This window comes from Microtus pennsylvanicus, chromosome 5 (assembly GCF_037038515.1).
Source record: "Microtus pennsylvanicus isolate mMicPen1 chromosome 5, mMicPen1.hap1, whole genome shotgun sequence".
NCBI classification, from domain to species: Eukaryota; Metazoa; Chordata; class Mammalia; order Rodentia; family Cricetidae; genus Microtus; species Microtus pennsylvanicus.
In genome coordinates, this window is record NC_134583.1 from 138,802,721 (window position 1) to 138,829,343 (window position 26,623).

The following is a 26,623-nucleotide window of genomic DNA, read 5'->3' on the forward strand; positions in this document are numbered from 1 at the left end:
TTTCTCTGTGGCTTTGGAGCCTGTCCTGGAACTAGCTCTTGTAGATCAGGCTGGTCTCGAACTCACAGAGATCCGCCTGCCTCTGCCTCCCGAGTGCTGGGATTAAAGGCGTGCGCCACCACCGCCCGGCTAAGAAATAAAGTTTAAAAATGTTAAAGAGATTTAAAAAATATTTAAATGATTTTTTATCAAAGTTACATAACATACAATTTATCATTTTAGAGTGGATTATTTAGTGGTTCCTCCTCCTCCCCCCAAACAAAGTTTTTCTGTAGCTTTGGAGCCTGTCCTGGAACTCGCTCTGTAGACCAGGCTGGCCTCGAACTTACAGAGATCGGTCTGCCTCTACCTCCCGAGTGCTGGGATTAAAGGCGTGAGCCATCTTCACCCAGCTTCTAGAGTAAGATTTAATGCTCAGGGAAAAGCCAAGATTATGAAAAAAGGATTTCTTTTCTTTTCTAGAAACTGTACATAGGTAAGGCAAACATCTACTTTCAGAGGGTGTGTTGTGTAGGTCACTGCAACACTGCCGTCATTAGCCCCCATCAAACAGCAAGGAAACACTCTGAAAATGATGACTTGATCTTTTTCTTTTGATAGTTGGCATGTGTATTATACCTAATAACATAATACTTCAGGAAGTCTTGCTTGACACCCATTGTGAGGTGGTATACCTCATTCCCTGACAACTTGCAGTATTTTCTTAGATATTTATTTACTTATTACGTATGCAATATTCTGTTTGTGTGTATTCCTGCAGGTCAGAAGAGGGCACCAGACCCCATTACAGATGGTTGTGAGCCACCATGTGGTTGCTGGGAACTGAACTCAAGAACTTTGGAAGAGCAGGCAATGCTCTTAACCTCTGAGCCATCTCTCCAGCCCCCAACTTGCAGTATTTTGTTGTCTTCATGCCGCTTATCACTTTGAGCTGTCCTAGCAATATTTTATCCAATTAATGTCCCTTACCCTTACTGGAATGCTTATTTTCTTTTGGTCAACAGCGTTCCCAACACATATTAGGTCTCCAATTAATTTTATTTGTTTTCGTTTTTGTAATGAATCACTGAATGGAGACTCCATCTTTAAGGTACTACACAAACCGAGGGTGGAAGGCTGGGTGGGGCTCCGTGATTGAACAGAGTTTTGAGAAATGGAGCTGCGAGGAGGAAGTCCCCGCCAGGAAAGAGAAGCAGGGGCGTTACCTGCAGGGTCGGATCCGCCGGCCGGAAGAGACGGAACTGGGGTGTGGGCGTGGCCAAGAGGAGGGGCGGGACCTGCTGCGCGAACGGGGCAGCGGCGGAAGATGGCTGCGGTCGTGGCCACGGATACACAGCTGATGCTCGGAGTCGGGCTGATCGGTAAGGACCCAGGCTCTCTGCCCGCCAGCCCACGCTGCAGCTCCACCTCGGTTCTCAGATCTGCCGGGGAGGGGCTGGACCCGGGCCGCGGAATTCGGCCTCCTCGCCGCCCGGACTGACGTGAGGCCTGCGGGCTGGTTCCGCCTTGGGAATACAGGGTTGGGGAGCTGGGGCGGGGCCGCTGGCGTTTGCAGCTCCCCGGGAATATAGGTGACGCCCCGGGGGTCTCGAGGAAGTGGCGGACCCAGTGTTGGAACCCGTGCAGGGTGACCTCGAACCTCTACTTCCACGGTGGAGAACTACGAGACAGTTGATCCGGATGTCCCTGCTGCGTGGTCACATTTGTGACCCCGGCTAGTTTATAGGAATTTATGATGAGGAAATCCATAGGTATCTTTGGACAGTTCAAACTGTGTGTGAGTTTTGTGCAGTCCAAGCAGGCGGTAGCTGACACCGGACTGCACGAATGAATGAACCTTTATAAAATCCTTTGAATAGTCTCTCTCCCGAAGTTCTAATGCGCCTAAACCCTATCCTTTCTTGCAGAGTGCAAGCCATTGCTTAGGCTTAGCAAATAACTACACTAATTATTTTTCAGACGTTCAAAGGAGTGTCTTTATCCTCAATTCATTTTTTTCTTCCAGTGTAAAATTTTATTTATTCATTTTGCATGAGTGTTTGTCTGGCTGTATGTTTTTTGCACCGCGTGCATGCCTGGTGCCTAACGGAAGCCAGAAGAGATCATCAGATCCTATGGAACTGGAGCCAATTGTGAGCTTCCATGTGGGTACTGGGAATCGAACCCAGTCCTCTTGAAGAACAGCCAGTGCTAACTGCTAAGCCATCTCTAGGCACATTGTATTCATATCTAATGCAGTTTTTAAAAAGTGCTTGAAAACAAAGCCTAAGTACCTCAGGCATCTTGGACTTGTCAGCACTTCAGGGATATCTCTGTCTACAGACCAAGTTCCATGACAGCCAGGGCTACACAGAAAAACCCTGTCTCAAAAAAAAAAAAATACCTACCCGTAAAAAAAACCCAGTCCATTAGTTTTTTATTGTGGCATGCATTTAAGAGGTATTTCCTTGCGGGGCAGTGGTGGTGCACACCTTTAATCCCAGCACTTGGGAATTAGAGGCAGGTGGATCTCTGTGAGTTCGTGACCATCCTGGGCTACAGAGCAAGTTCCAGGACAAGTTCTAAAGCTACACAGAGAAACCTTGTCTTGAAAATACAAACAAAAACAAACAAACAAACAAAAAAACAGAAAAAGAAAGAAAAAAGGTATTTACTTCTAAACTGGGCAGTGTTAGCATGCCTTTAGTCCTAGCACTCCAGAGGCAGCAGCAGGTGGATCTATGAGTTTGAGGCCAGTCTGGTCTACATAGTGAGTTCCAGGGTAACCAGAGCTACACAGGGAAACCCTGTCTCAGGAAAAGAAAAAGATTTTTTTTGTTTCTAAGAAAAGAGGGTATCAGGCATAGTAATGCAAATCTATAGTGAACAACTACTTTGGGGACTGAGCTAGTCCCACAAGTTCTTTTATTTCCTTTGTTTGTAATTGAGATGCTTATTTTGGTGATAAAATTACATTATGAATGGATAATTTTGGTTATTTTTATTTTAAAAATTTGGTAGAACAGTAGAACTCTTGTTTAGCATGTAAGATGTGTTGGGTTTCATCCCCATTAAAAAACGCAAATTTTAATCTAGTTTGTATATAACATGAGTTGAAGGAGGTTTCATTATCTCCTTCATTTTTGGGAAAGGGGGATTAAAGATCAAACCCAGGGTTTCAAGTGGCTCTGCCTATATGCCTAACCCTCTCTTTTTTCCCTTTTAGGAACCTTTCCTATGTATTTTTATTGAAGATCTTCCTGTTACATAAAAATATAAGTCGATAGCATTTATTTATTTATTTATTATGGATACAATATTCTGTTTGCATATATGCCTGCAGGCTAGAAGAGGACACCAGACCTCATTACAGATGGTTGTGAACCACCATGTGGTTGCTGGGAATCGAACTCAGGTCCTTTGGAAGAGCACACAATGCTCTTAACCGCTGAGCCATCTCTCCAGCCCCGATAGCATTTTTTTTTTTTTGTGGGAGAAGATCATCTTAACAAATATCTAAGCCTAGTTTTTCATTACAGTTTTATTTATTTATTTGTGTATGTGAACGTGTAGACGGTTTGTCCACGTGGAGGTCTGAGGACAACTTGTGGAAGCCAGTCCTCTCCTTTGATCACGTGTGTTCTGGGGTCAAACTCAGGCCATTGGGCTACATAACAAACACTTTTACCTGTTTTACTTAGGTGACCTAAAACTAAAATCAAGGTGTAAGCCTGTAATCTCAACTCTTGAGAGATAGACTCAGGAGAATTACTAGCCTGGGTGATCACAAACAAAACAACCAAACAAATGTAAATCACGAGTTCATAGGAATTTTGGGTCTCAAGAGCCTAAGTTGCTTTGTAAAGTGGGTTGTTAAAACTGATTCCACAAAATGTTTCTAAGTAACCAATCAATTTACTTCCTTGCTGCTGTTTGACATTCTCACAGTGACCATCTTTCCACCATAGAAAAGGACACTAATGGAGAAGTTCTGTGGGTGTGGTGTTATCCTTCCACCACAGCCTCATTAAGGAATCTGCTGCTTCGAAAATGCTGCCTAACAGATGAAAACAAACTTCTCCACCCCTTTGTCTTTGGCCAGTACAGAAGAACGTGGTTTTATATCACTACAGTTGAAGTCCCAGATGCTTCAATTTTGAAAAAGGTATGACTGCTACAAGGTCAAACAACAACAACAGCAACAAAAAAAAACTCAGTAAATCTAAAGTGATTTAAGAATATAAGACTTGTAGACTCTGTATTTCACAATACACACTTGAAAGACTCAAATGTTATTTTCTCTGGGACTGTTCCCTTTTGCACTCCATTGTGGTTAGTTGAATGCTTAACAACTTAAGGATCAAAGTTACAGTCTGGTAGACTAGAGGTTTAAGAGCAGTCTCACAGCCACACTGAGTAAAAATGACAGGTGTTTTCCATAATTAAAATCTGTTTTAGGACTAGGTGTGGTGCCTCAAACCTTTAATCCCAGCACTTTGAAGGCAGGTGGATCTCTGAGAGTTTGAGGCCAGCCTGATCTCCATAGGGAGTTTCAAAAACATAGCACTATTTTAGAAGCTGGGAGTGATGACACATTCCTTTAATTCCAACTCTTAAGGGACTCAGGGAGGAGGATTGCCTAGTTCAAGACCAACCTGAACTACAAGTGCATTCCAGGCTAGTAAAAAAACTTTAAAATTTTTTTAAAATTTATTTTATTATTTTTTTAAAATATTTATTTATTATGTATACAATATTCTGTCTGCATGTATGCCTGAAAGCCAGAAGAGGGCACCAGACCTCATTACAGATGGTTGTGAGGCACCATGTGGTTGCTGGGAATTGAACTCAGGACCTCTGGAAGAGCAGGCGATGCTCTTAACCTCTGAGCCATCTCTCCAGCCCTTAAATTTATTTTTATATGTATAGGTGTTTTGCCTGAATGTATATCTGTATGAATGTACCACACGTGTGTCTAGTGCCTGCAGAGACCAGAAAAAGGTGTTGGATCTCCTGGGACTAGAGTTAGAAACAGTCATGTATGGCCATGTGGGTACTGGAAATAGAACCCAGTCCTCTGTAAGAGCAGCCAGTGTTCTTAACCACTGAACGATCTATCTCTTCAGTCCCTTAAAAACTTTTTTAAGTATTATAACTATTCTTGGCTGAGTTAAGAATTTTTAAATTTACTTGTATATGATTAAGATACAATTTAATTTAAAGTAATTATTAAGAAAATCTATGTCATAATTAGACTTTTATTGGTATGTTGTTTTCTATGAGTAGTTAGTATCACTATGACCGGGGAATAAGTTATGTGACTTCTTTTTTGTTGTTACTGTTTTGGTTCTTTTCAAGATGGTTTCTCTGTTTAGCTCTTACTGTCCTGGAACTCTGTAGACCAGGCTGGGCTTCAACTTAGAGATCTGCTTGCCTTGGTCTCCCCGGTGCCAAAGGTGTGTGCTGCCACCCAGCTAAGTTACATGCTTTCCTAGTTCAAGCAAGTAGTTTTCCAAGAGAAAAATAAGGAAGCAAGTTGCTGAGTCTGTGGCATGAACCTGGTGGTGTCTCTTCACTTTTCAGAGTTAACTTTTGAGCTATAATGGGACTTTATGAAGTATGCCCAGACTCTAAAGAATGGTATGAAAAATAGGAAAATCATTTATAAAGAGTTATAGGATTCTTAGAAAACGTAAGCTTGGAAGTTTCAATGTATTATAAGATCTTTGCATTTTGTTCAGTAAGTACTTTTTCTCTTTGATGGTTTGTTTTAAAACAAGGTCTCTTATAGCCCAGCCTGACCTCATAGTCACTATGTAACTGAGGCTGGCCGTAAACTTTTGGTTGTTCTGTCTTCACTTCCCAAGTGCTTTCCATTACAGATTTGTGCCCTCGTGACTAATTTACTTACATTCAGTTTGCTGTGTTTGTTGTCTTTTTCAAACTTTATTTTTACTTTTATTTGTGTATGTGTATGCCCATTTGAGTACAGGTGTCTTCAGAGGCCAGAAGAGGGCATCAGACCCCCTGGAGGTGGAGTTACAGGCAATATTAAGCTGCTCTGTGGGTTCAGGGATTCAAACTTGGGTACTCTGCAAGAGTGGCAAATACTTTTAATTGATAAGACATCTCTCTTTCAGTTCTTTCTGGAAAATCCTTAAGTGGATGTGACCTGTGTTTTGGATTATAGACTGCCAAGTTATAGCAGCATTCATAACCACATCTGTGGTTCAGAATTTAAAGATAGTAAGTTTTAGAATAGTCTAAACTATATATTTTTCAACAGAGCACAGTGGCATACACATATAATCTAGCACTTGGGAGACCGAGGCAAAAGGTCTCAAATTTGAAAACAACATGGGCTACATAGTGAGACTGTCTCAAAGTAAAACAAGCATAAAGAAGCTTGTCATTTGACATTTTGGTCTTTTCTTTTTATTGCAACTATGTTGTGTCCAAGAGGTTTGTTAGAATAGAATAATACTGTCATCTTTTACAGTAAGTATCTATTGAATTCTATTCAAGTATCTTTAAAAAGTATGCTTTTGTTTGTTTGTTTCTTTTGGACAGGTGACTCATTTTTCTATTGTTCTGACCGCCAAAGATTTTAACCCAGAGAAATATGCCGCCTTCACTAGGATATTGTGTAGGTCTGTATGAAAACTGTGTTAAATGCTAATTCACCAAATTGAAGATCTCATTTTATAGTGATATAGCTGATGTGCACATGAAGGAAACAAATTCAGTCTTCAGTCTCCTGACTTAGCCACTGTGGCTTTGCAGAAGCTGATTTGTAAGGACGGACTTTCTCTTTGCTTGAAGGATTTATCTTCTGATTTGGGAAAATGGGGCAGGAGAGGAGAAAAAACAGTTTGTCCAATTTCTGTAGTCCCTGGGAGATTGCTTGCCACTTTTGGTCTGTCCCAATATTTCTTACATATTAAGCACATTGACTTTTTAATGATAGCTTTTCACAGGTTTTAGCTTTCCTGTTTTACTAGTATCACTATGTAATATGTATTTCTAAATGTCAAATGTGTCAACTCACTCACCCAATAGTTTGTGAAGAGATGAAGGGAATTTTTGTATTTCCTACTGTAAGCCTAATAAGTTTGAGTTTTTTTTATGTATTTTATACATATGTACCCCACACATGTGCACATGTACATCAAAGCAAAAATTGAAAAATAAAACTCCATTACTTAAGAGTTACAGTTAGACTGTATTTTAACCAAATGAGGTTTTGCTGTGTATGTAACTAGCCATACTACAAGACTTGCTGTGGACGATAAATTCCAGGCATGTGACTCACCATGGAACAGAAACAGTTGCTGCTCTTGTGGCACTGACATAGGGAAGTTGTTATTGACAGAAAAGTCCAGGTCCAGAAGCTGTAAACTAAAAACACTATAGAGGTGTTTTCTAAAAAGCATGAGGTTTCCATTGCATCTGGCTTACCTAGTCAGGGCTATTTGAATAAACCTGAACTGAGCAGGAAGTATTTTGGAGTTCAAAGGCAGTATTGTTTCAGATTCAACTTCCTCTTCAGAAAGCCTAGATGTCTGGTTTCTGTAGTGCATGGTATTATGGCATTCCACATCCTCCTCTCAGGCCATGGGCCAGAAGGAATGGGAACTCAGCAATTGCCACCACTTCCTCTGTCCCCTGTTCCTCCTGCTCCCACATGCTCAGCTTTACATGTGTGCTCATGTGTAATTCTTCTGCATGTCCCCACACACATGTGCCTGATGTCTCTGTGCACATTCATGGACAAACACTTTTCATGATGGTGAAGTAAATGTAGAGGTGCTTATCGTCATTTCTGGGGAGAAAATCAGGCAGGTGTGCTTCCTATGACACACAGCAGAGGTCACTCAGGAAGGCTTCAGTCCCTGGATGGCATCCTTTGCCACCACTCCCTCCCTTCCTCCTCTTGCTCCTGCAGCTAATGGGGTTCTGTGCACTCCTACCAGCTGTGGCAGGCCTGAGAGTTACTGTCCACACATGGTCCTTGGGGCCACACTGCATGATTCTCCCACAGAGTCTTTTCAAGGGGGTTGTTCTTTTCTGTCTCTCATAGCCCAGGGTCGTCATCTTATGTTGACTTCTCCATTACTATAGTTGGTTTCTGTTCATTGTGTTGATAAAATTTTTTTATTAAGAAACACTAAGGGGCTGAAGAGATGGCTCAGTGGTTAAGAACATTGACTGCTCTTCCAAAGGTCCTGAGTTTAATTCCCAGCAACCACTTGGTGGCTCACAACCATCCATAATAAGATCTGGTGCCCTCTCTGGCCTGCAGACATACATGCAGTATGTCTACGTAATAAATAAATCTTAAAAAGAAAGAAAGAAAGAAAGAAACATAAAAATTATCAGTGATACAAGAGTCTACAATAAAATTCAGAATTTCCCTTTCCTTTTCCCCAGCCCCAGTTCACACAACCCCTGCAATATACTCTTGTTGGTGGTCACACCTGAGAGCTCACAGTATTTATTGCTTCCCACCCTTTTCTCAGTTTGTAGCATGAAATAATTAGCATTTAGTAATTAGTTAAATTAGCTCTTTTTTTCCCAGTTAATCTACAATAAATATAATTTTCAAGTAGTCAGTTGTAAAATTCAGTTTTCAGTTTAATTTTCTCAGTTTTCTATTATATTAGCTGCTGAAAGGCCCAAGTATGCCCAGTGATGTCTTTTTAATTTTTCAGTGCTGTGGATCAAACTCAGGGCCTCAAGCAGGCTAGGCCCACCCTTGACTACTGAAGTATAACACCAGCCCCAGTCAAGTTTCTCAAGCAAAATGTAGCTCTAAGCCAGGCTTGGTGGCTTAAGTCTTTAATCCCAACTCTCTCGAGGCAGGGGCATGAGGATCTCTCTGAATCTGAGGCCAGCCTGGTCTACATGCAAATTCTAGGCAGCCAGGACACAGAGAGACACTGCTTCTAAATAAATAAATTGCTGTCAAATAATTAACAAATGAGCCTGGCGATGGTGGTGCACGCCTTTAATCCCAGCACTTGGGAGGCAGAGGCAGGCGGATCTCTGTGAGTTCGAGACCAGCCTTGGTCTACAGAGCTAGTTCCAGGACAGACTCCAAAGCCACAGAGAAACCCTGTCTCGAAAAACCGAAAAAAAAAAAATTTAACAAATGAATAAACAAACGAGAGAGGGTAGTCTTAGTTGCTCCGTGGAAAGGACTTCAAGGGGAAGAGACTGAACATGTGGCCTCTATAAGTGCAGCTGACTTCCCTTTGGTGTTTTTGGAAGTCTTGATGGCAGATGTCTGTGTTTATCACTGGGTTTCTTTTTTTTTAATATTTATTTATTATGTATACAATATTCTGTCTTTGTGTATATCTGCAGGCCAGAAGAGGGCACCAGACCTCATTACAGATGGTTGTGAGCCACCATGTGGTTGCTGGGAATTGAACTCAGGACCTTTGGAAGAGCAGGCAATGTTCTTAACCACTGAGCCGTCTCTCCAGCCCCTGTCACTGGGTTTCTTAGCCATCTAAGTGTAGTTACTTCTAGGATTGCTTATAATAAGCATAGGTGCTTCAGCACTGTTTTATCTGTGAATGATGCTTTGAACTCTTGTCAAAGGAAGTTGAGCCAGGAGAACAGAGTTGTGTGACTGAGGGCACCAGTTGTGAGCATAAGACATAAGAAGAAGTCAGAATACAATATTCCTGGGAGTAACAGCTTTGGGAATCCATTGTTAATTTCCCCTATATAGGGACTACATTTCCAGATGGCAAGAGAGAGCCTTTCTCAAAGAAATGGTCTATATTTGTCAAGTATTGTATTTCAGAGTAAATTAGAGAAGAAATGCTATGAACAGGTTTGCACATTTGGAAATGCTAAAACTTCATAATCTAGAAAATACTAGTGTCTAATATTGGTTCCTTTCCCACATTATCATACTGCATAAAAAGCATTGTCACCTTTTGTCCTTTCTCACAGAATATATCTGAAACATGGGAGCCCAGTTAAAATGATGGAGAGTTATATTGCAGTTCTTACCAAGGGGATCTGCCAGAGTGAAGAAAATGGATCTTTCTTTAGCAGAGACTATGATAGTCGAAAGGCATATCTTGCAGGCTCCATCAAAGGTAAGAAAGAAAAGAAAGGAAAACCCTGACCAGCAACAAAAGCCCCAAGCCAAGGCATTTTCTATACAGAAGAATACATCAATTCTTACGTTGCTTACTGATTTAGAATTCTGTCAGAACAAAACATTTTATGGCAACCTTTTTCCATATTGTGTCTTGTATAGAAATGTGCCTTTAGCTAAATTTCATGGCTCATGGTCTCCACTGACTTCCACAGTTTTTCTTTCCTAACGTCTTAGTCATTAACTCTTCCTACTAGAGAGCTACAGCCATGTCTATAGTCTAATCCAGCACTTAGCTGAAGAATACAATGACAGGCAGCCAAAAGCTGAGCCACAGATCCTGCGGTCCTCTGGAGGTGGAGCTGAGGTGGAGCTGCCCCGCCTCACGTCCACTGCCCTCCATCTGCTGGCTTCAGTGAGGTCGGGGCTGGGTATTCTCCAAAGCTTTTTATGACTCTGAATAGTGTTGATTCTCCTTTGTATTATTTATTGCACTTCCTTGGGATTCTGGCATTATCTGTGTATCCAGAGTCCCCAAAGGGCTGCAACTATGATATATATCTTGATGAGGACATAAATAAACATATCCATCTACTAAATGAAGTATGTCTGCACTTAATAACATTTGCCTTAAGGTAGCCAGTGTATTAAAAGTCATTTTGTATTTATATGACAAGAATTCTTTTTAGGGGCTGGAGAGATGGCTCAGTGGTTAAGAGCACTGACTGCTCTTCCAGAGGATCCTGGTTCGATTCCCAGCACCCACACGGCAGCTCACAACTGTCTGTAATTCCAGTTCCAGGAGACCCGACACCCATGGCATAGACTGTTAAATTTGATTTCTTATTACCTATTGTTAAATAAACTGTGTGAGACAAAAAAAAAAAAAAGAATTCTTTTTAATGGAAATGTTATGCTTTTATGTATTTAATGCAATCTTTTCTTTTTATTTTAAGACATTGTTTCTCAATTTGGAATGGAAACTGTTATCTTACACACAGCATTGATGTTGAAAAAACGAATTGTTGTTTATCACCCCAAAATAGAAGCTGTCCAGGAGTTTACCAGGTACCATCTTTAATTATTAAAGTGTGAGCTTTCCTTACAGTTGGAGATACTAGATGTTGCTGTGCTATGTTCTGTTGCATATTTGATAAAAAGAGCATGGGTTAGTGTAGTGTGATTTTTTTTTTCTTTACTCTTTGTTCTTTAGGGGGCTCACCATCCAGCTCCCAAGTAAGCACACACGGAGGCTTATTTTTACTTACAAATGCCTGACCTTAGCTTGGCTTGTTTCTTGCCAGCTTTACTTAAATTATCCTGCCTACCTTTTGCCTCTGACCTTTTTCCTTTTCTTACTTCTGTATATCTTACTTTCACTCTTACTCTGTGGCTGGCCCCTGACCATGTCCTCTCGTTCTCTTCCTCGTTTCTCCTTCTATTTACATTCTGTCTGCCAGCTTCGCCTATCTTGTTCCTGCCTCGCTATTGGCCATTCAGTTAAACAAATGAAGCATAAACAAAAGTCACACACCAGAAAATAATATTCTACAACAGGTTAGTGTGAGTAAAATACCATTTTTGTGATTCAGTTTAGAGCTAGTAGTTCAGGGTCACTGAATTTTTATTTATCTTTAGAAATAGGGCACTTGGAAGGCAAAGGCTACTCTCAAGAGGCAGAGGCAGATGGTTTCTGAATTTGAGGCCTGCCTGGTCCACAGTGCTAGTTCTAGTACAGCCAGGGCTACACAGAGAAACCCTGTCTTAAAAAACAACAACATAGAAATGGACTTACAGATGTGCACCCCAGGAGGAAGGGCTCTCCTTAACTTCTGTTTGGTGTGTATGTTTATATATTCTACTCATCAAAAGATACCACAAAATTTGTGGTGAAACACACACCAGCTTGGAGATTTTGAAGCATAAGTAAAAATAATGTGCTTATATCCTGAACAAATAAAAGAATTTATACAAAAACTTAATTGAAAAAATGAGTATTGTTTTGTTTGAAAGAAAGTAAGTAATTTAGGCTTGGGGCTGGAGATATGGACTTAGTGGTTAATAGCACTGGTTGCTCTTACGGCAGGTCTGGATTTAAGTCCCAGTACCACATAGTGGGTTTTAACCATCTGTAACTCCTTGGGCACCAAGCACAGATGTGTTGCACAGACATGAATTCAGGTGGAATACCCATACACATAAAATTAAATAAATGAAAATATATACATATATGTACACATTCATACACATACATGTATATAATAAACATTTTAGGCTTGGGAACTATGTGCCTCTGCCAATTTCTCAGCTGCCTAGCTAGCAGGAAAGTAACTCTAGACAATATGTGTGTGAGTGAGCATGGCTGTGTCAATAAAACTTTATTTTCTAAGATAGGCAGCTAGCCAGCCCATGAGGCCTAGTTTGTTGACCTTTGTTTAAAGTAAATTTTTGATTCCATTTTACCTGACTCACATTGTTAGTGGTAAATGGGGTGTGGGAAGTGGAATTTTTTGTTTACTAAATCTAATTCATTCTTAAATCTTTTTTGTTGTTGTTGTTGTTTGTTTTTGTTTTTCAAGACAGAGTTTGACTGTTTAGCTCTGGCTGTTCTGGATCTCGCTTTGTAGACCAGACTGTCCTCGAACTCACAGAGATCACCCTAGTTGCTGACTCAATCTCCTGACCACAGGTGAATTTTATTTAATCAAACACATCTTTGCATCATTAAAAAATTGTTCCAGAACATAAACAAAAATGGCATACCTTAAAATAATATTCTACAACATTTCCCCCTTTTTATCTAAACAACAAATGAAAGGTTTTAACTTTAACAATATACCTATAATACCAGCACTTTGGAGGTTATGGCAGGAGAATTGTCATGAGTTTGAGGCCAGCCTGGGTTACATAGTGAGTTCCAAGCCAGCCAGGGTAAAATACCCTGCTCAAAGACACACACGTGCGCGTGTGCACGTGCACACACATAGGCATTGCTTTATTGTCAAGTCCATTTAAGGCTTAGATTTCTCCTCTGTTTCTGCATAGCCATCCATAGAACTTTACCCTCGATGTTTCCTCTTGGGAGGAGTAGAAGCAGACAAGTGTCCAAAGTGAAGGCCAGCAATTGTATGACTGAGTTTTTCCTTTATTCCTTAGGACTCTGCCTGCCCTGGTGTGGCATCGACAGGACTGGACCATCCTGCATTCTTACGTGCACCTCCATGCTGAAGAACTGGAAGGCCTGCAGATGTGCACAGGTACATGAGAACATCCTAGGTTAGGAAGGACTCTGCTTATGTTTAACGTATGTGTTTGTATTGATGGGGCATGCACACATTGGTAAGATGAATAAGAAAACTTTTTTTTTTGCAAATACAATGATTTTTTTCCAATTTAGAAATATTTTTTAAAATATGTAGTAAAATGCACAAAATTGTCATTTTTACTTGTTTGTGTGTGTTTGTGTATGTGTGTGTGTGTGTGTGTGTGTGTGTGGTTTCCTGGTATTAGAACTTGAATGTAGGGTTTTAGGCATGCTAAGCAAGGCCTCTACCACTGAGCTATATTCCCAGCACCAAGGTAATCAGTAATTTGATTTTGAGTGGTTTTTTTGTTTGTTTGTTTTTGTTTGGTACTTTTATTGAGACAGAGTTTCTCTCTGTGTTAACAGCCTTGGCTGTCCTGGAACTAGCTCTTGTAGACCAGGCTGGCCTCAAACTCATAGAGATCCACCTGCCTCTGCCTCCCAAGTGCTGGGATTAAAGGCATGTGCCGCCACCACCTGGGTCATGATTTGCCTTTCAAATTATGAAATATTTCTGTCATGCAAAATACACAGAGTTGAGGCCAGAGTGATAGCTCAGCAGTAAAGACACTTGCCACCAAACCTGATGACTTAATTTTGATTCCCAGAATATACGTAGTAGAAGGAAAGAACCAACTTTTTCTTTTTTAAATATTTATTTATTTATTATATATACAATATTCTGTCTGTGTGTATGCCTGTAGGCCAGAAGAGGGCACCAGACCCCATTACAGATGGTTGTGAGCCACCATGTGGTTGCTGGGAATTGAATTCAGGACCTTTGGAAGAGCAGGCAATGCTCTTAACCTCTGAGCCATCTCTCCAGCCCCAAGAACCAACTTTTTAAAGTTGTGTCTGACCTTCACATGCACTGAGTACTGAATACATATACTCAATCAGTCAATGGAATACATTTTTCTAAAGATATATACGGTTGGAGATATATGACTCAGGGTAGATAATATTTGCCTAACATATTCAAAGCCCTGAGTTCCATCCTGAGCAACAGAGACAAAGAGAAAATGTTTTCTTAAGTAGCCTCTTTTTTTTAAAAATATTTATTTATTCATTCATTCATTTATTTATTATGTATACAGTATACAATATTCTGTCTGTGTGTGTCTGCAAACCAGAAGAGGGCAGCAGACCTCATTACAGATGGTTGTGAGCCACCATGCGGTTGTCGGGAATTGAACTCAGGACCTTTGGAAGAGCAGGCAGTGCTCTTAACCAGTGAGCCATCTCTCCAGCCCCTTAAGTAGCCTCTTGGTGGTGTGTGGAGCACCGCTCTTTCCGCCTGCTTTCCTCCCCACAGCTTTCCTTTCCCTTACACTTATGGATTCATCCTTTCTGGCCTTCATGTATAAACACGTATCTCCAAGCAGCTCTGTGCATAGATGCAGTAGATGAAATTTTCTATGACCTGCTTTATTTCTGTTTAGCATTTAAAATTTTTGTGGGATTCATCCATGTTTATGTGGATGTCTGTAGTTCCTTTTATTCTCCATTTGCATTGGAGTTCACTGAATGACTTTTATATATTCACTTTTTAAATCTAACATGTTTATTTATTTTGTGTGTAGGCATATGTCTGTCATTGCATATGCGTGGGATCAGAGAACAACTTGTGGGTATTGGGTCTCTCCTTCTACACTGGGGCTCCCAGAGATTAACTAAGATCATCAGGCTTAGTGACGGTCACCTTTACCAACTGAGCCATCTCGCTAGCCCACAGTTAACCTTCTTAGAAACAGTGCTACCATAAGCATTCTTATGCATCTCTTGGTGAATGTTTATAAGACTTCTCATTAAATATTGTGTTGGAATTGCTAGTTTAATTCAAGTCACTGGCTAATGCTAAGTGTGACCCTCAGAGTCTCCAGTTTACCTTCTCTGTAGCAGCACAGGGGAGATTCTGTTGCTTCCTGTCTTCAACCACTCTTGCTGTTAGATTGAAATGTTTGCCAGCTTCGAAAGTTTTTTTATTTGTTTTATTTTGTTTTGTTTTGAGATAGGGCTTCTCTGTATAGTCCAGCTGTCCTGGAACTTACTCTGTAGACCAGGCTGACCTTGAATTCACAGAGATCTCTGCCTTCCTGCTAGGATTAAAGGCATGGACCACTACCACCCAGCTACAGCTTGGAAAGTTTAGCGTGGTATTTTACTGTAGTTTTAATTTTTCCTGATTCCTAGTAAGGGTAAACACATCTAGATATCTTTCCTGTTTTCCTGTTTTCTCTATAGCAAAACAATACTCATTTTTTCAATTAAGTTTTTGCATAAATTCTTTTATTTGTTCAGGATATAAGCACATTATTTTTACTTATGCTTCAAAATCTCCAAGCTGGTGTGTGTTTAACCACAAATTTTGTGGTATCTTTTGATGAGTAGAATTCTTTTTAATTTGTTTTTTATATTTGTGTGTGTGTGTGTTGCTCAGTTGCATGCTTACCTTCCCATAGCATATTGCTGGAGGTCAGATGACAGCTTGTATCAGTTTATTTTCTTCTACCATGTATGTCTGGGGATCAAGCTTAGGTCATTAGTCTTGGCCACAAACACTTTTACCCACTGAGCACTGGTCCCACAAATTTTTAATTTTAATTTGTTGGAATTTTTTAGACTTCTGTTACTTTAGTACTTTGTATTTTGTCTAGAAAAACCTTTTCCTGGGCTTAGACCAGAGTCTCCTTATGCTTTCTTAAAAATGTTTTTTCTTTCCCATTTAGTTCTTTAATATACCTAGGATTATTTTGCGTATATAGTATCTGATTTTAGAATTTAATTTTCTTTTTTAAACATTTATTTGTAGTCTCTTTTATGTTTATAAGTGTTTTGCTCCTGTGTATGTCTAGGGACCACTGTGTGCCTAGTGCCTATGAAGGCCCAAAACTGGAGTTATAGATGGCTGTGAGCCATCATGTGGGCTCTGGGAATCTAATCTCTGTCCTTTATAATATCCGCTAGTGCTCTTAACTACTGAGCCATCTCTCTAGCTCCTAGCTTTAAAATTTTATTTATTTATTTATTTGTTTGTTTATTTTCATTTTTGGAGACAGGGTTTCTCTGTGTAACAGCCCTGGAACTCACTCTGTAGACCAAGCTATCCTCGAACTCACAGAGATCCACCTGCCTCTGCCTCCCAAATGCTTGGACTAAAGGTGTGCACCACCATTGCCCAGCTGGGGATAGGCTTCTTTAAGAGTTACCTACTTTCTGACATTCTTGACCTAAATAGCATTGACCAAAAAGTAAATATTTTCCTTCAGCCTTGTTCCTTGACATTGAACTTAAGTTTTAGAACATTTTGAGCCATGCGTATTTTGATTTTATAGCACTAATAAAGTGCCAAGGTACAGCTAATGTTCCTGAATAGTAGAAAATTCTAAAGAAAAGTAGCCAGTGAGCTGTCAGATTGATCACTTCTGAGACTTTAACCACATGATTTCTCTCTGCTCCAGTAATTTTATTTATTTGCTGTGCAGGCTACATTGCTGGCTTTGTAGAACTGGAGGTGAGCAACAGACCAGACCTCTACGATGTGTTTGTGAATCTGGCTGATAGTGAGATCACCATCTCTCCACTCGCAAAAGGTGACTTCTCCATTCTTTCTCTGTTCCAGTGTTAGCATGAGGTGTAAACCAAGCAGCTTTGTGTTTTGTGCTGACTCCTTAAAACCAATATTTGAGAGCTTGCTAGGCATCTGCTAGAGCTGGAGGGATTTCTCTGTGTTCCTGCAGGTCTACCTGTGTTAGAAAGACAGGTGAGATTGCTGCTCATAGCTCTGGTATGCTCTATCACTGGTTCCCTAAGGTGGGAACAGCCAAATGCTGGCTGTCAGGACTCTGCTAGAATCTGATGCTGTGAGGGTTTTATCTAGCAACTTCAAATGAGTAAAACCAGATTTTTTCTCTTTTCACTTGTTTTAAAATTTCAAACATGACCATGTTCATGTGGAAAAATGAAAGTAGAAACAGACCTTAGGAAAAGGCTAAAATTATAAAAAATGGCCATGGCCAGAGCCAGAAAGGATGGCACTGTCCATTTTCTGATCTACAGAGCACACTCATTCCAGTTGTACCATCTAAAGAGACTGTGTCCCTTGCAGTGACACACAGAACTTTCTGTTTCCCAGCAAGCAGGAGCAATTCTGTAGTTCACGTGACTGAAGCGGTTTTCTTTGCGTGTTTCCAAGGATCTGAACATGCTGTGTGCTCTTCTAGCACCTGAGGGTCTGGTAGGAAGCTCTTTTTTTACAACCTTCCTGCCAGAACAATGCACTTAATTTTTTTATTTCCCACCCTGATTTTTTTGAGACAGTCTCTCTTCATAGTCAGGACTGTACTAGAACTCACTCTGTAGACCAGGCTGGCCTACAACTCAAAGAGATCGGCCTTCCTCTGCCTTAGAATGCTGGGATTAAATGTATGTGCCACTTAGATTCTTAACTGTAAAGGCGTGGGTTTCGCCTTCCAGTCACAGCTCACTTGTAATCAGTGTTTTTCATCCAGTTTATCAGGCAGATATGAAGGGGAAATCTGGTTTGGCATTGGTGATAATACCTCCAGCATGCTGTTATGTTTGTGTTGGGAATAAAACAGAAACCCGGAGGGTTAGCTGTAGTCTTAAAAGTCCTTTAGTGTGGTCTTTCAGATTTTCAGTTGGAAGACTTGGTTATTTTTTATTGTGTAAAATTCTAAATCTTTATCCAACATTCTTTCTGCTTTCATCAGAGGCCATGACAATGGGCAAACTGCATAAAGAAATTGGTCAGCTAATTGTGCAGTCTGCAGAAGACCCAGAGAAGTCAGACAGCCAGGTGATACAGGTAACCCTTGATTTGCCTTAGGAAGCATCCTGTAGCAGCCTCACTGAACACTTTCAGGGCATGGTAGCAGAATGAAGTGTCAGGGGACAGGTTTTGCAGTGGCCAAGATAAAGGTGGATAGGTGGAGTGTGTGGGAGGGGAGGGTCATTACAGGGGCTGGTACTGAAGTCATCCCCAGTGGGGAGAATTGTAACCACTGAGTAGGCTGGAATGCCTGTGAGGACCACCAGTGAATTTCATCTGCTCTAAGAATTTTCATAGGGGAGCAAATGGTAAAACAGTAGCTTTGGAATCAAATCTCTACTTTTGAACTCTGAAGAGTTCAAGCTTTTAGTAATAGGTCTGTAAGCAGATGCAAGGAGCAGCAGGCTTTGGCTGGGTTGGCTGACAGCACGGTTTTCTCTGTAGGGCTGGTGGCCTGTGCAGCATGGCTATGAAAAGTAGGGTTTCCTCCTAAGACTGAGACACTTCTCTTTTAGATGAATCACTAATTCTTTTTAGTATCATTTAAAATTTATTCTTTGAGAATTTCACACATGTATACAGGTATACTTTGTACTTTGACAGGTATCTACTGCCTACTTCTTCTGGATTTCTCCAATAGATTCCCTCCTAACTTTATCTATCTATCTATCTATCTATCTATCTATCTATCTATCTATCTATCTATCTATCTACCTACCTACCTACCTACCTATCTGGCCATCCATCATCTATCATGTATCTGTCTATGTATTATGTGTGTGTGTGTGTGTGTGTGTGCATGTGTATTGGTGTTTTGCCTGCATGTATGTCTGTGCACTATATTACACCCAGAGGTCAGAAGAGGATGTTGGATCCCCTGCACTGGAATTACAGATGATTGTGAACTACCATGTGGGTGCTGGAAACTGAACCTGGATCCTCTGAAAGAGCAGCAGATGCTCTTAACCACTGAGTCATGTCTTCAGGCCTCTGCCATCCCCACACTGAGCTCAGTGCTGCTGTCTTCTACTGAGTTAGGGTGGGGCTTCATTTACCTCTCCCTATCCATGTTGAAATTTAACTTGATCTTGTATAGATTTTACATGGGTAGTCAGAGCTGTATTGAGTTCATGAATGCTACAACCATGTCAGCATTTCACAATTCTCCTTTCCATCCTCCAGCTTTTAACTGCTTTCCACCCTCTCTTCCATGTTTCTGTGGTGTTCTCTGAGCCTTGTGGGGTGGTGATATAGATGTCCTGTTTAGGGTTGAGCATTCAGTCACTTGTTCTCAGCACTCTGACCAGTTTGAGTCTCTGCATTAATCACTACTCGCTGCAAAAATAAACCTCTTTGACCAAGGTCGAGATCAGCACAAGTCTGTGGATATAACCATAAATATTTAGAAGACAGTTTGGTAATATGACCATTTAGGAAACAGTAATAGTATGTTTGCCCTTAGTATGAACTCCCCTTTTCCCTCTACCCTAGACGTGGGCTTTTGACCATGTTTATAGTAGCATCAAGAATTCCCTCCCATGGAGCAGTCAGAAAGTGGACGGTTGTTACTCTGTAATAGCCCTGTCACTATTGCACCAGTGGTGGGCACATCTTGCCTTGCAAGTCACTTTTATAGCATATAGGATCTAATAATAGGTAAGACCATTGTTGTCTTTTCTTAGTCAGCGACCTATATATAGCACATTCTGGCACTATGAAAGCTAGCAAGCAGGGAGAAAATGTCTTGATCAGTTTCAGCTTAATTTCTATATATCCTACAGCCTGTATATGGATGGTGTCATCAGCAGTAGAGTCATAACATCTGGTTAGAGAGGGCAGTGAAGAGCGATGGCGATAGCCTGAGAAACTGCCATCCTTGATAATATTTGTCACAATCAGAGATCATAGCTATGGGTTGTTTGGATTATTTCTCATAGATTAGAAGTGATACTTAGATAACCTCACATAATGTATGAGATCTTGGGCAAGGAAAGTGATAAATGTTAAAAAAAAACTTGAATGTGATTATGATGTCAGCAAAACAGGTAAAAGACATGACTAATGTGAGTTCCAGTGAGTCACCAGCCACTCAGGAGTGCCAGTTACTGAACAGGCTAAAGCCCATGGGGCAGGTGACAGGTTACTCTGCTGGGCAATTGCGGGGAAGAGACTCATTCAAAGAATGGTACCCGTAGAATGATTCTTAATCAGCAGTCCTGCTTCTAGGTGAATATCCAGTGGAATTGAAGGCAGAGACATAAACAGACTTGTCACTGGTAGCGTTATGTATATTTAATAAAAGATGGGGGTGACCAGATTATCCATCAGCAGGAAGAGTCGGTAAACAAATAGAGTGGACACATACAATAGAATATTATTCGGCCTTAGAAAATAAGGATCTAATAGCCAAGACTGAACCTTCAGGACTTGTAAACTTGTTGCATGAAACAAGCCAATCACAAAATGGCAGATACATGATTCTACTTAGATAATGTAGCAAAGCAGGTGAATTCCTAGAGAAGTAGGGTACAGATCACCAGGGTTCTGCAGGGAAGAAAGAGTTGACTGTTCCAGAAGAGCCAGAAAAACCCTGCCCTGGGGTGATGGGGCGGTTATGAAGCCAGTCTGATAACAAAAGGTGGATTCTAGGAAATAGCTATTCACATTTTTAGATTCTAAAATGCTGTGTATTTTTCTATTCTTTTAAAGGATATTGCTCTAAAAACAAAAGAAATCTTCACCAATCTAGCACCATTTTCGGAAGTGTCAGATGACGGGGGGAAAATTGTCCTCAGTGTTGAGGCACTGAAGCAAAAGCGATTCCCGCCTGCCACAGAGAACTTCCTTTACCATCTAGCAGCGGCCGAACAGATGCTAAAAATCTGAATGCCCACAGCAAGCCCCTACAGAACTTCTCTTCATTCTGAGTACCCACTGGCATTATAGAGTATTGGAGTTACAGAGGAAATGTTCTATTTTTAATGATTTATTTCCAAGTATTGAGATCTGTCCTGAGAAACATTTAAAAACAATTGTGATTATTTTTCTCCCTGCCAGTTTGATCCAGTGCTGGACAGTGTTTTAACCATGTCCTAATGGTAGGAGCCATATGCTGTCCCAGAGTTTAGGAGTTGCACACAGTTCAGCACATGCACGCCTTCATTGTGTATCCCTGTTTGTCTCACTGTAACCATAAACTTAACGGTTTATTTTCAGAAAGCTGCCTCGCAGTTTGCTTTTTATTCTTCTAGAAAAAAACTTGAATTCCTCATGAGAGATTTTTTTTTACTTTCTGAGCCAAACTGCTATATTTTCTGCAGAATTACCTAGAATATCATTCAAGAGATATTGCAGTTGCACTTTCTTGTAAAAGAAAATGTTTTTGGGCCTTTGAAATTTTTGCCTATATTATGAAGGTTTTTCATAGATTTTGTACTAACTGCTGCTGGCAGTGCCTTTGGGAAAAAGAAACCAGTTCCTTTAACAGAGGAGACCGTTTTAAATATTAGAAACAACACCACACCTTTGTTTTTTTTTTTGTTGTTGTTGTTTTGTTTTGTTTTGTTTTTGGTTTTCGAGACAGGGTTTCTCTGTGGCTTTGGAGCCTGTCCTGGAACTAGCTCTGTAGACCAGGCTGGTCTCGAACTCACAGAGATCTGCCTGCCTCTGCCTCCCGAGTGCATGCGCCACCACCGCCCGGCAACACCTTTGTTTTTTTGTTTGCAGTGCTGGAGCTAGAACCTGGGCCTGGCATGTGCTTTCCCACCAAGCTAAACCCCCAGCCCATAATGCTTTCATTATTATAAAGGAACTTAAGAATCAAATTGCAGAGGCTTAAACCAGATAGTGTCTTCAGGTGACTTCAGGAAAAGTAATTTGACCACATCATAAAGGACACTGTTTTTGGACCTTCTTTTTTTGTTTGTTTGGTTTTTGTTTTGGGTTTTATTGGTTGTTTTTGTTTTGGTTTGTTTTTGAGACAAGGTTTCTCTGTGTAACTAACTGTGGCTGTAACTAACTGTGGAGGAGACCAGGCTAGCCTCAGACCCAGAGATGTCTGCCTTCCTCTGCCTCCCGAGTGCTGGGATTAAAGGTGTGCACCACCAGCACCTTATTGGACCTTCTTAATTTGAGACCTTAAAATTGCCACATAATCACAGATGTCTACATTATGCATTCCAGCGTCTACTCACGTTAGTTATGAAAGGCTACTTTCCTTCAGTACAGTTGCAGAACCTTCAAACCTTACCAGGAAACACATCTGCAAAAACTTTATCTAAGTTGGGTCTTTTTGCTGGGCATAGTGATACATATCTTCAGCAGTTGGAAGGCTGAGGCAGGAGGATCTTTGTGAGTTTGAAGCTAGCCTGGTCTACAAAGTAAGTTCCAGAACAGCCAGGCTGTTACACATAGAAACCCTGTATCAAAAACACAAAACAAAAAGTTGGGTCTTTTTAAAAACTTGACATTTAAGTAAAAACAAAAAATAGCCTTTCCCTCTTTTTCTTGGGTTGGAACAGAGAGGACCTGAAATAAGTTGTTTACAGGGTTTAACAATTGAAGATTAAATCTGCACTTTATGAAAAGAACTGCTGATGTCTTTATTTTCTCTGTTTTCTTGCAAAAATTACAAAATTTAGAATTAACAAAATTATGATGCAATGACTTCCCAGGGAAGGCCTTACCCTCTCTGAGGAGCAGATGGCAGAGGGAGAAGGTGGGGGGAGCGGGTAGAGAGGAGGGAGGGAGAACTGGGATTGGTATGTAAAAATAAATGAATAAACAAATAAAAGCATTTTGATAAAGTTTTAAGTAGCAGTGGAGATTTTGACCATCTTGTGACATTTTTGTGTTTGGTTTATGTGTATGACTTCTGCCTGCATGTAATGTAGGTTCATGCACCACTTGTATACCTTGTGCTCATGGTGGTCAGAAGGCATTGGCTTTCCTGGGGCTGGAATTTAGATGTTTATGAGCCAAACCTGGGTCCTCTGTAAGAATAAGTGTTCTTAAGTGCTGAGTCATCTCTCTAGCTTCTACTTTTTATTTATTTTTTGAAACAGGGTCTCACTATGTAGTTCTGGCTGACCTGAAACACAAGAGATCTGCCTGGCTCTGCCTCCTGGGTGCCAGAATTATAGTGTGGTCACCATACTTGACTACCTCTTTTTTTTTTTAAGCCTTCCTACTTACCCTGATCTTTTCTCACACACAAAAAAAGATTTTTATTGTATTATATGCATCTTTGTGTATGCCACATGTTGGGGTGTCAGGGGAGGTGTTGGATCTTCCTGGAGCTGGAGTCACAGGCAGCACATGGGTGCTGGGAACAGAACTCATGTCCTCTGGAAGAGCATCAAGCACACTTAAATGCTGAGCCATTTCTCTAGCCCATGGTTCTCTACTGTTAGTTCTGTGTGGCATTCACCTATGGCTACACCTAGCCACATGGTAGGTCACTTGCCAATTTTGTCTTTTTAGGCTGCTGTGATACTTTTTTAAAACATAATTTTGGAATAATTGTCCTGCAGACAGAGAAGCACAAATACCTTTGGTGAGTTCAGTGTGGAAACAACACTGCAGTAGCCAAATGTGTGCATCTTCTCTAACGACATCTAGAAAATAGGACCAGCCAACAGGTCTTGTAGTAGTGTGGCCAGAGCCAGATCTGTTCAGAGGAAAGGGGTGCTATGGGAGCTCTCAAGGCCTCCACAGCTTCTGTAAAGGGCCAGAAAAACCCACAAACTCATATGAGGCACCCATGGGACAAAAGAAGAGAATGACAAGAGTTGAGATGAATGAGGGAGAGGCTTTCCAAAGGTGTTTGGGATCAGAATTTGGTCTCCAAACACAAGCAGAAAGGTTCAGAAATCAGCCAGAACAGCAATCAGCCAGCAGGGGGTGCTGTTGCACTGAGCTGAGGCTGCACCTAAAGCCTTGGGTTCTTAACACATGAAATTATACCCTTCTGGGGTGAGGAGTGGTATAGGTGCCAAGACATCTGTCAGACACAGCTGGGTAAATGATGGCACCATTCTCCAAGACTGTTAGGGAGCCAAACTAAGGCATAGGTGAGTTCTGTGGTGCATCACAAAGCCAAGTACCTTTTCGTGGCCTGAGGGGCTAGCAGAATGTCAGTCCAACCTTGGTTGGGGTTTGGGTGAAAGCCATCTCAGCAGAATGTAGGCTGTGGCCAAGAGCACTTAGAAAGTCTGGGTAAGGTCTGGGTTTGAGGATAACTCTACAGTGAGTTCCAGGACAGCCAGGGCTACAGAGAGAAACCCTGTCTTGAAGAAGAGGAGGGAAAGGAAATTCTCCTACAGTCCAGTTTAAACTTATTTCTGAGCTTCCTGAAACCTAACAATAGTGTTTTTGCCATGGCAATACAAAAGTAACTAAAATGTTTGTCAGGTCCAAAGTATCCCCACTCCCCTATTCTAGTCATTTCCATCCCTGTCAGAAGGGACTGTTAGCACCACACACACCAAAGCACATGCTGGTCTCCAGGATTACTCAGTATCCCAAGTACCTGTGGTTCTTTTCAGCTCTTCTCACCTGTCCCCTACTCCAGCGTCTTCAGCTCATGGACTTGTCTTCCCCAGTTTATCACTTATAACCCTACTATTTTAAGTCTCTTTTGTCTTCCTCTCTTGAGCCCCTCTCTTAAGCCTTCTTTGTCCACACTCCGTCTTCCTCTCTCAATCAAACCTAACCATGACCCAATCTTGTTTGCTGGCCATGTTAAATCTACCACTTTCTTTTCCTGTTCTGGACTCTAGATGCCTCTGGCTGTACTCTCCCTAATATATACAATAAAAACCTTCCCCTCAATCATACCTTGGAGCAGTCATAGCCTCAGTTTGAACATCACTGATACTAGAAGTGGGTTATTTTGCTGTGACAGGCCTGTTTATAGAGTAATGTGGAAGACTTTAGGACTTTGGACTAGTAAGGGACTGAACATTGTAAGCTGAACTTAATTCGCCATCCTAACAGAAGCTTGGAAGACAAATGTGCTGAGAACAATGTGGATTATAGAGGCACAGCTCAAGAGCTTTCAGAGGGGAACATTATAGATCACTCTTTGATATTTTGGCCAAGAATATGGTTGCTTTTTGCCCTCGTCTTAAAAACCTGCCTGAAGCTGAACTGAAGAGTTTTGGTCTAATTTTGTGGGCAGAAATTTCAAGAGAGCCTAATATTTACTCATTTGCATAGCTATTAATGTTTTTTTTTTTCAAGACAGGGCTTTTTCCTCTGTGTAGTCCTGGCTGTCCAGAAACTTGTTCCTTGGACCAGGCTGGCCTTGAACTCAGAGATCCACCTGCCTCTACCTCCCAAGTGCTGGGAGTAAAGGCAGGAGTTACCACTCACTACCTAGCTAGTGATCTACAATGAAAAGGAGCAAGTGGGACAAACAGAAATACACAGTGTAGTTTGAGGAGAAAAAGAGCACAAGGAAATTTAATGTTGATGCCAGGGTTGTGCTGAGATAAAAAGAAATGGAATAAAGGGAGTGATGCCCTCAGGGCAAGACCCTAGCCAGCTACTCCTGCAATCTGTAAAAAGGTCTAAGGGATTAGGCCTGTTCCTAAAAAGCAGTGACAAATCAAAGTTTATGCAAATGTAATTCAATAAGGGGCAAGTAAGCAGTCAAACTTGGCAGAATGTGCCACATGATTCTAGCTTTAGAGTCATGAAGGATACAGGAGTAAAGCGGTTGTGGAATCTTCCTCCAGGGTTAAAGAAACCTGTTGAGGCCAAGCCTGTGGCCGTAGAATCCTTGCATGGAAGCCCAGAGAAGTCATTGTGTAAAGCTACAAAATTCAAGCTTAATTTTATTGGAGAACATAGGATGTTGGAGATGCCAAATCAGTAGAACGTGTACCAGGCCGAGCTGCAGAGCTCAAGAGAATGATGTAGGAGATTGCTCCTTTGTTCTTAGCCGCTCAGACCCGAATGATCACACAGAAACTATATTAATAAAACACTGATTTGCCTATTAGCTCAGGCTTCTTATTAACTCTTACATCTTAAATTAACCCATTTCTATTATTTTGTTTTGCCATGAGGCTGTGGCCGACTGGTAAGGTTCCGTACAACATCTGTCTCCTTTGGCAGCTACACGGCATCTCTTTGACTCCGCCTACTCTCCCTCTATCTGTCGGATTTCCTGCCTGGTTTTACTCTAAGCCAGTTGGATGAAACAGCTTTTTTTATTAACCAACAATAATAAAATACATTCACAGCATACAGAGGGGAATCCCATATCAGAACTATATTGCAGTCAACAATGCAGAAAGGAGTGAGAGATTCAAACTACAGTCTAAACCCTTTGACCTCAGACCTGGAGCTACAGAATTTGGAGTTTGCCCTGATGAGGTTTAGTTCAATGTTTTCTTAATATGCTCACAATTCCTTTTTGCTATGG

General features: G+C 41.0%; 1 protein-coding gene across 6 annotated transcripts; it reads left to right on the forward strand.

Annotated features, from left to right (window-relative positions):
• Nucleotides 1–1,257: 1,257 nt before the first annotated feature.
• Nucleotides 1,258–22,781, forward strand: Dennd10 (DENN domain containing 10). 6 transcript variants are annotated; one of them, XR_012910705.1, is made up of 10 exons: nucleotides 1,258–1,361; nucleotides 3,948–4,144; nucleotides 6,550–6,629; nucleotides 9,946–10,094; nucleotides 11,053–11,164; nucleotides 13,253–13,353; nucleotides 16,886–16,993; nucleotides 18,134–18,228; nucleotides 20,902–21,799; nucleotides 22,559–22,781. XR_012910705.1 is itself a non-coding variant. In XM_075974574.1 (9 exons), the coding sequence occupies exons 1-9, from the start codon at nucleotides 1,307–1,309 to the stop codon at nucleotides 21,076–21,078; spliced, it is 1,074 nt and encodes a 357-aa protein (XP_075830689.1). In that variant the 5' UTR covers nucleotides 1,258–1,306; the 3' UTR covers nucleotides 21,079–22,781. The 6 variants fall into 6 exon arrangements, 3 of the variants coding, with proteins under 3 accessions (XP_075830689.1, XP_075830691.1, XP_075830690.1); XR_012910706.1 differs by having other exon boundaries at nucleotides 1,267–1,361; nucleotides 3,928–4,144; XM_075974574.1 differs by having other exon boundaries at nucleotides 20,902–22,781.
• The last annotated feature ends 3,842 nt before the right edge of the window (nucleotides 22,782–26,623 follow it).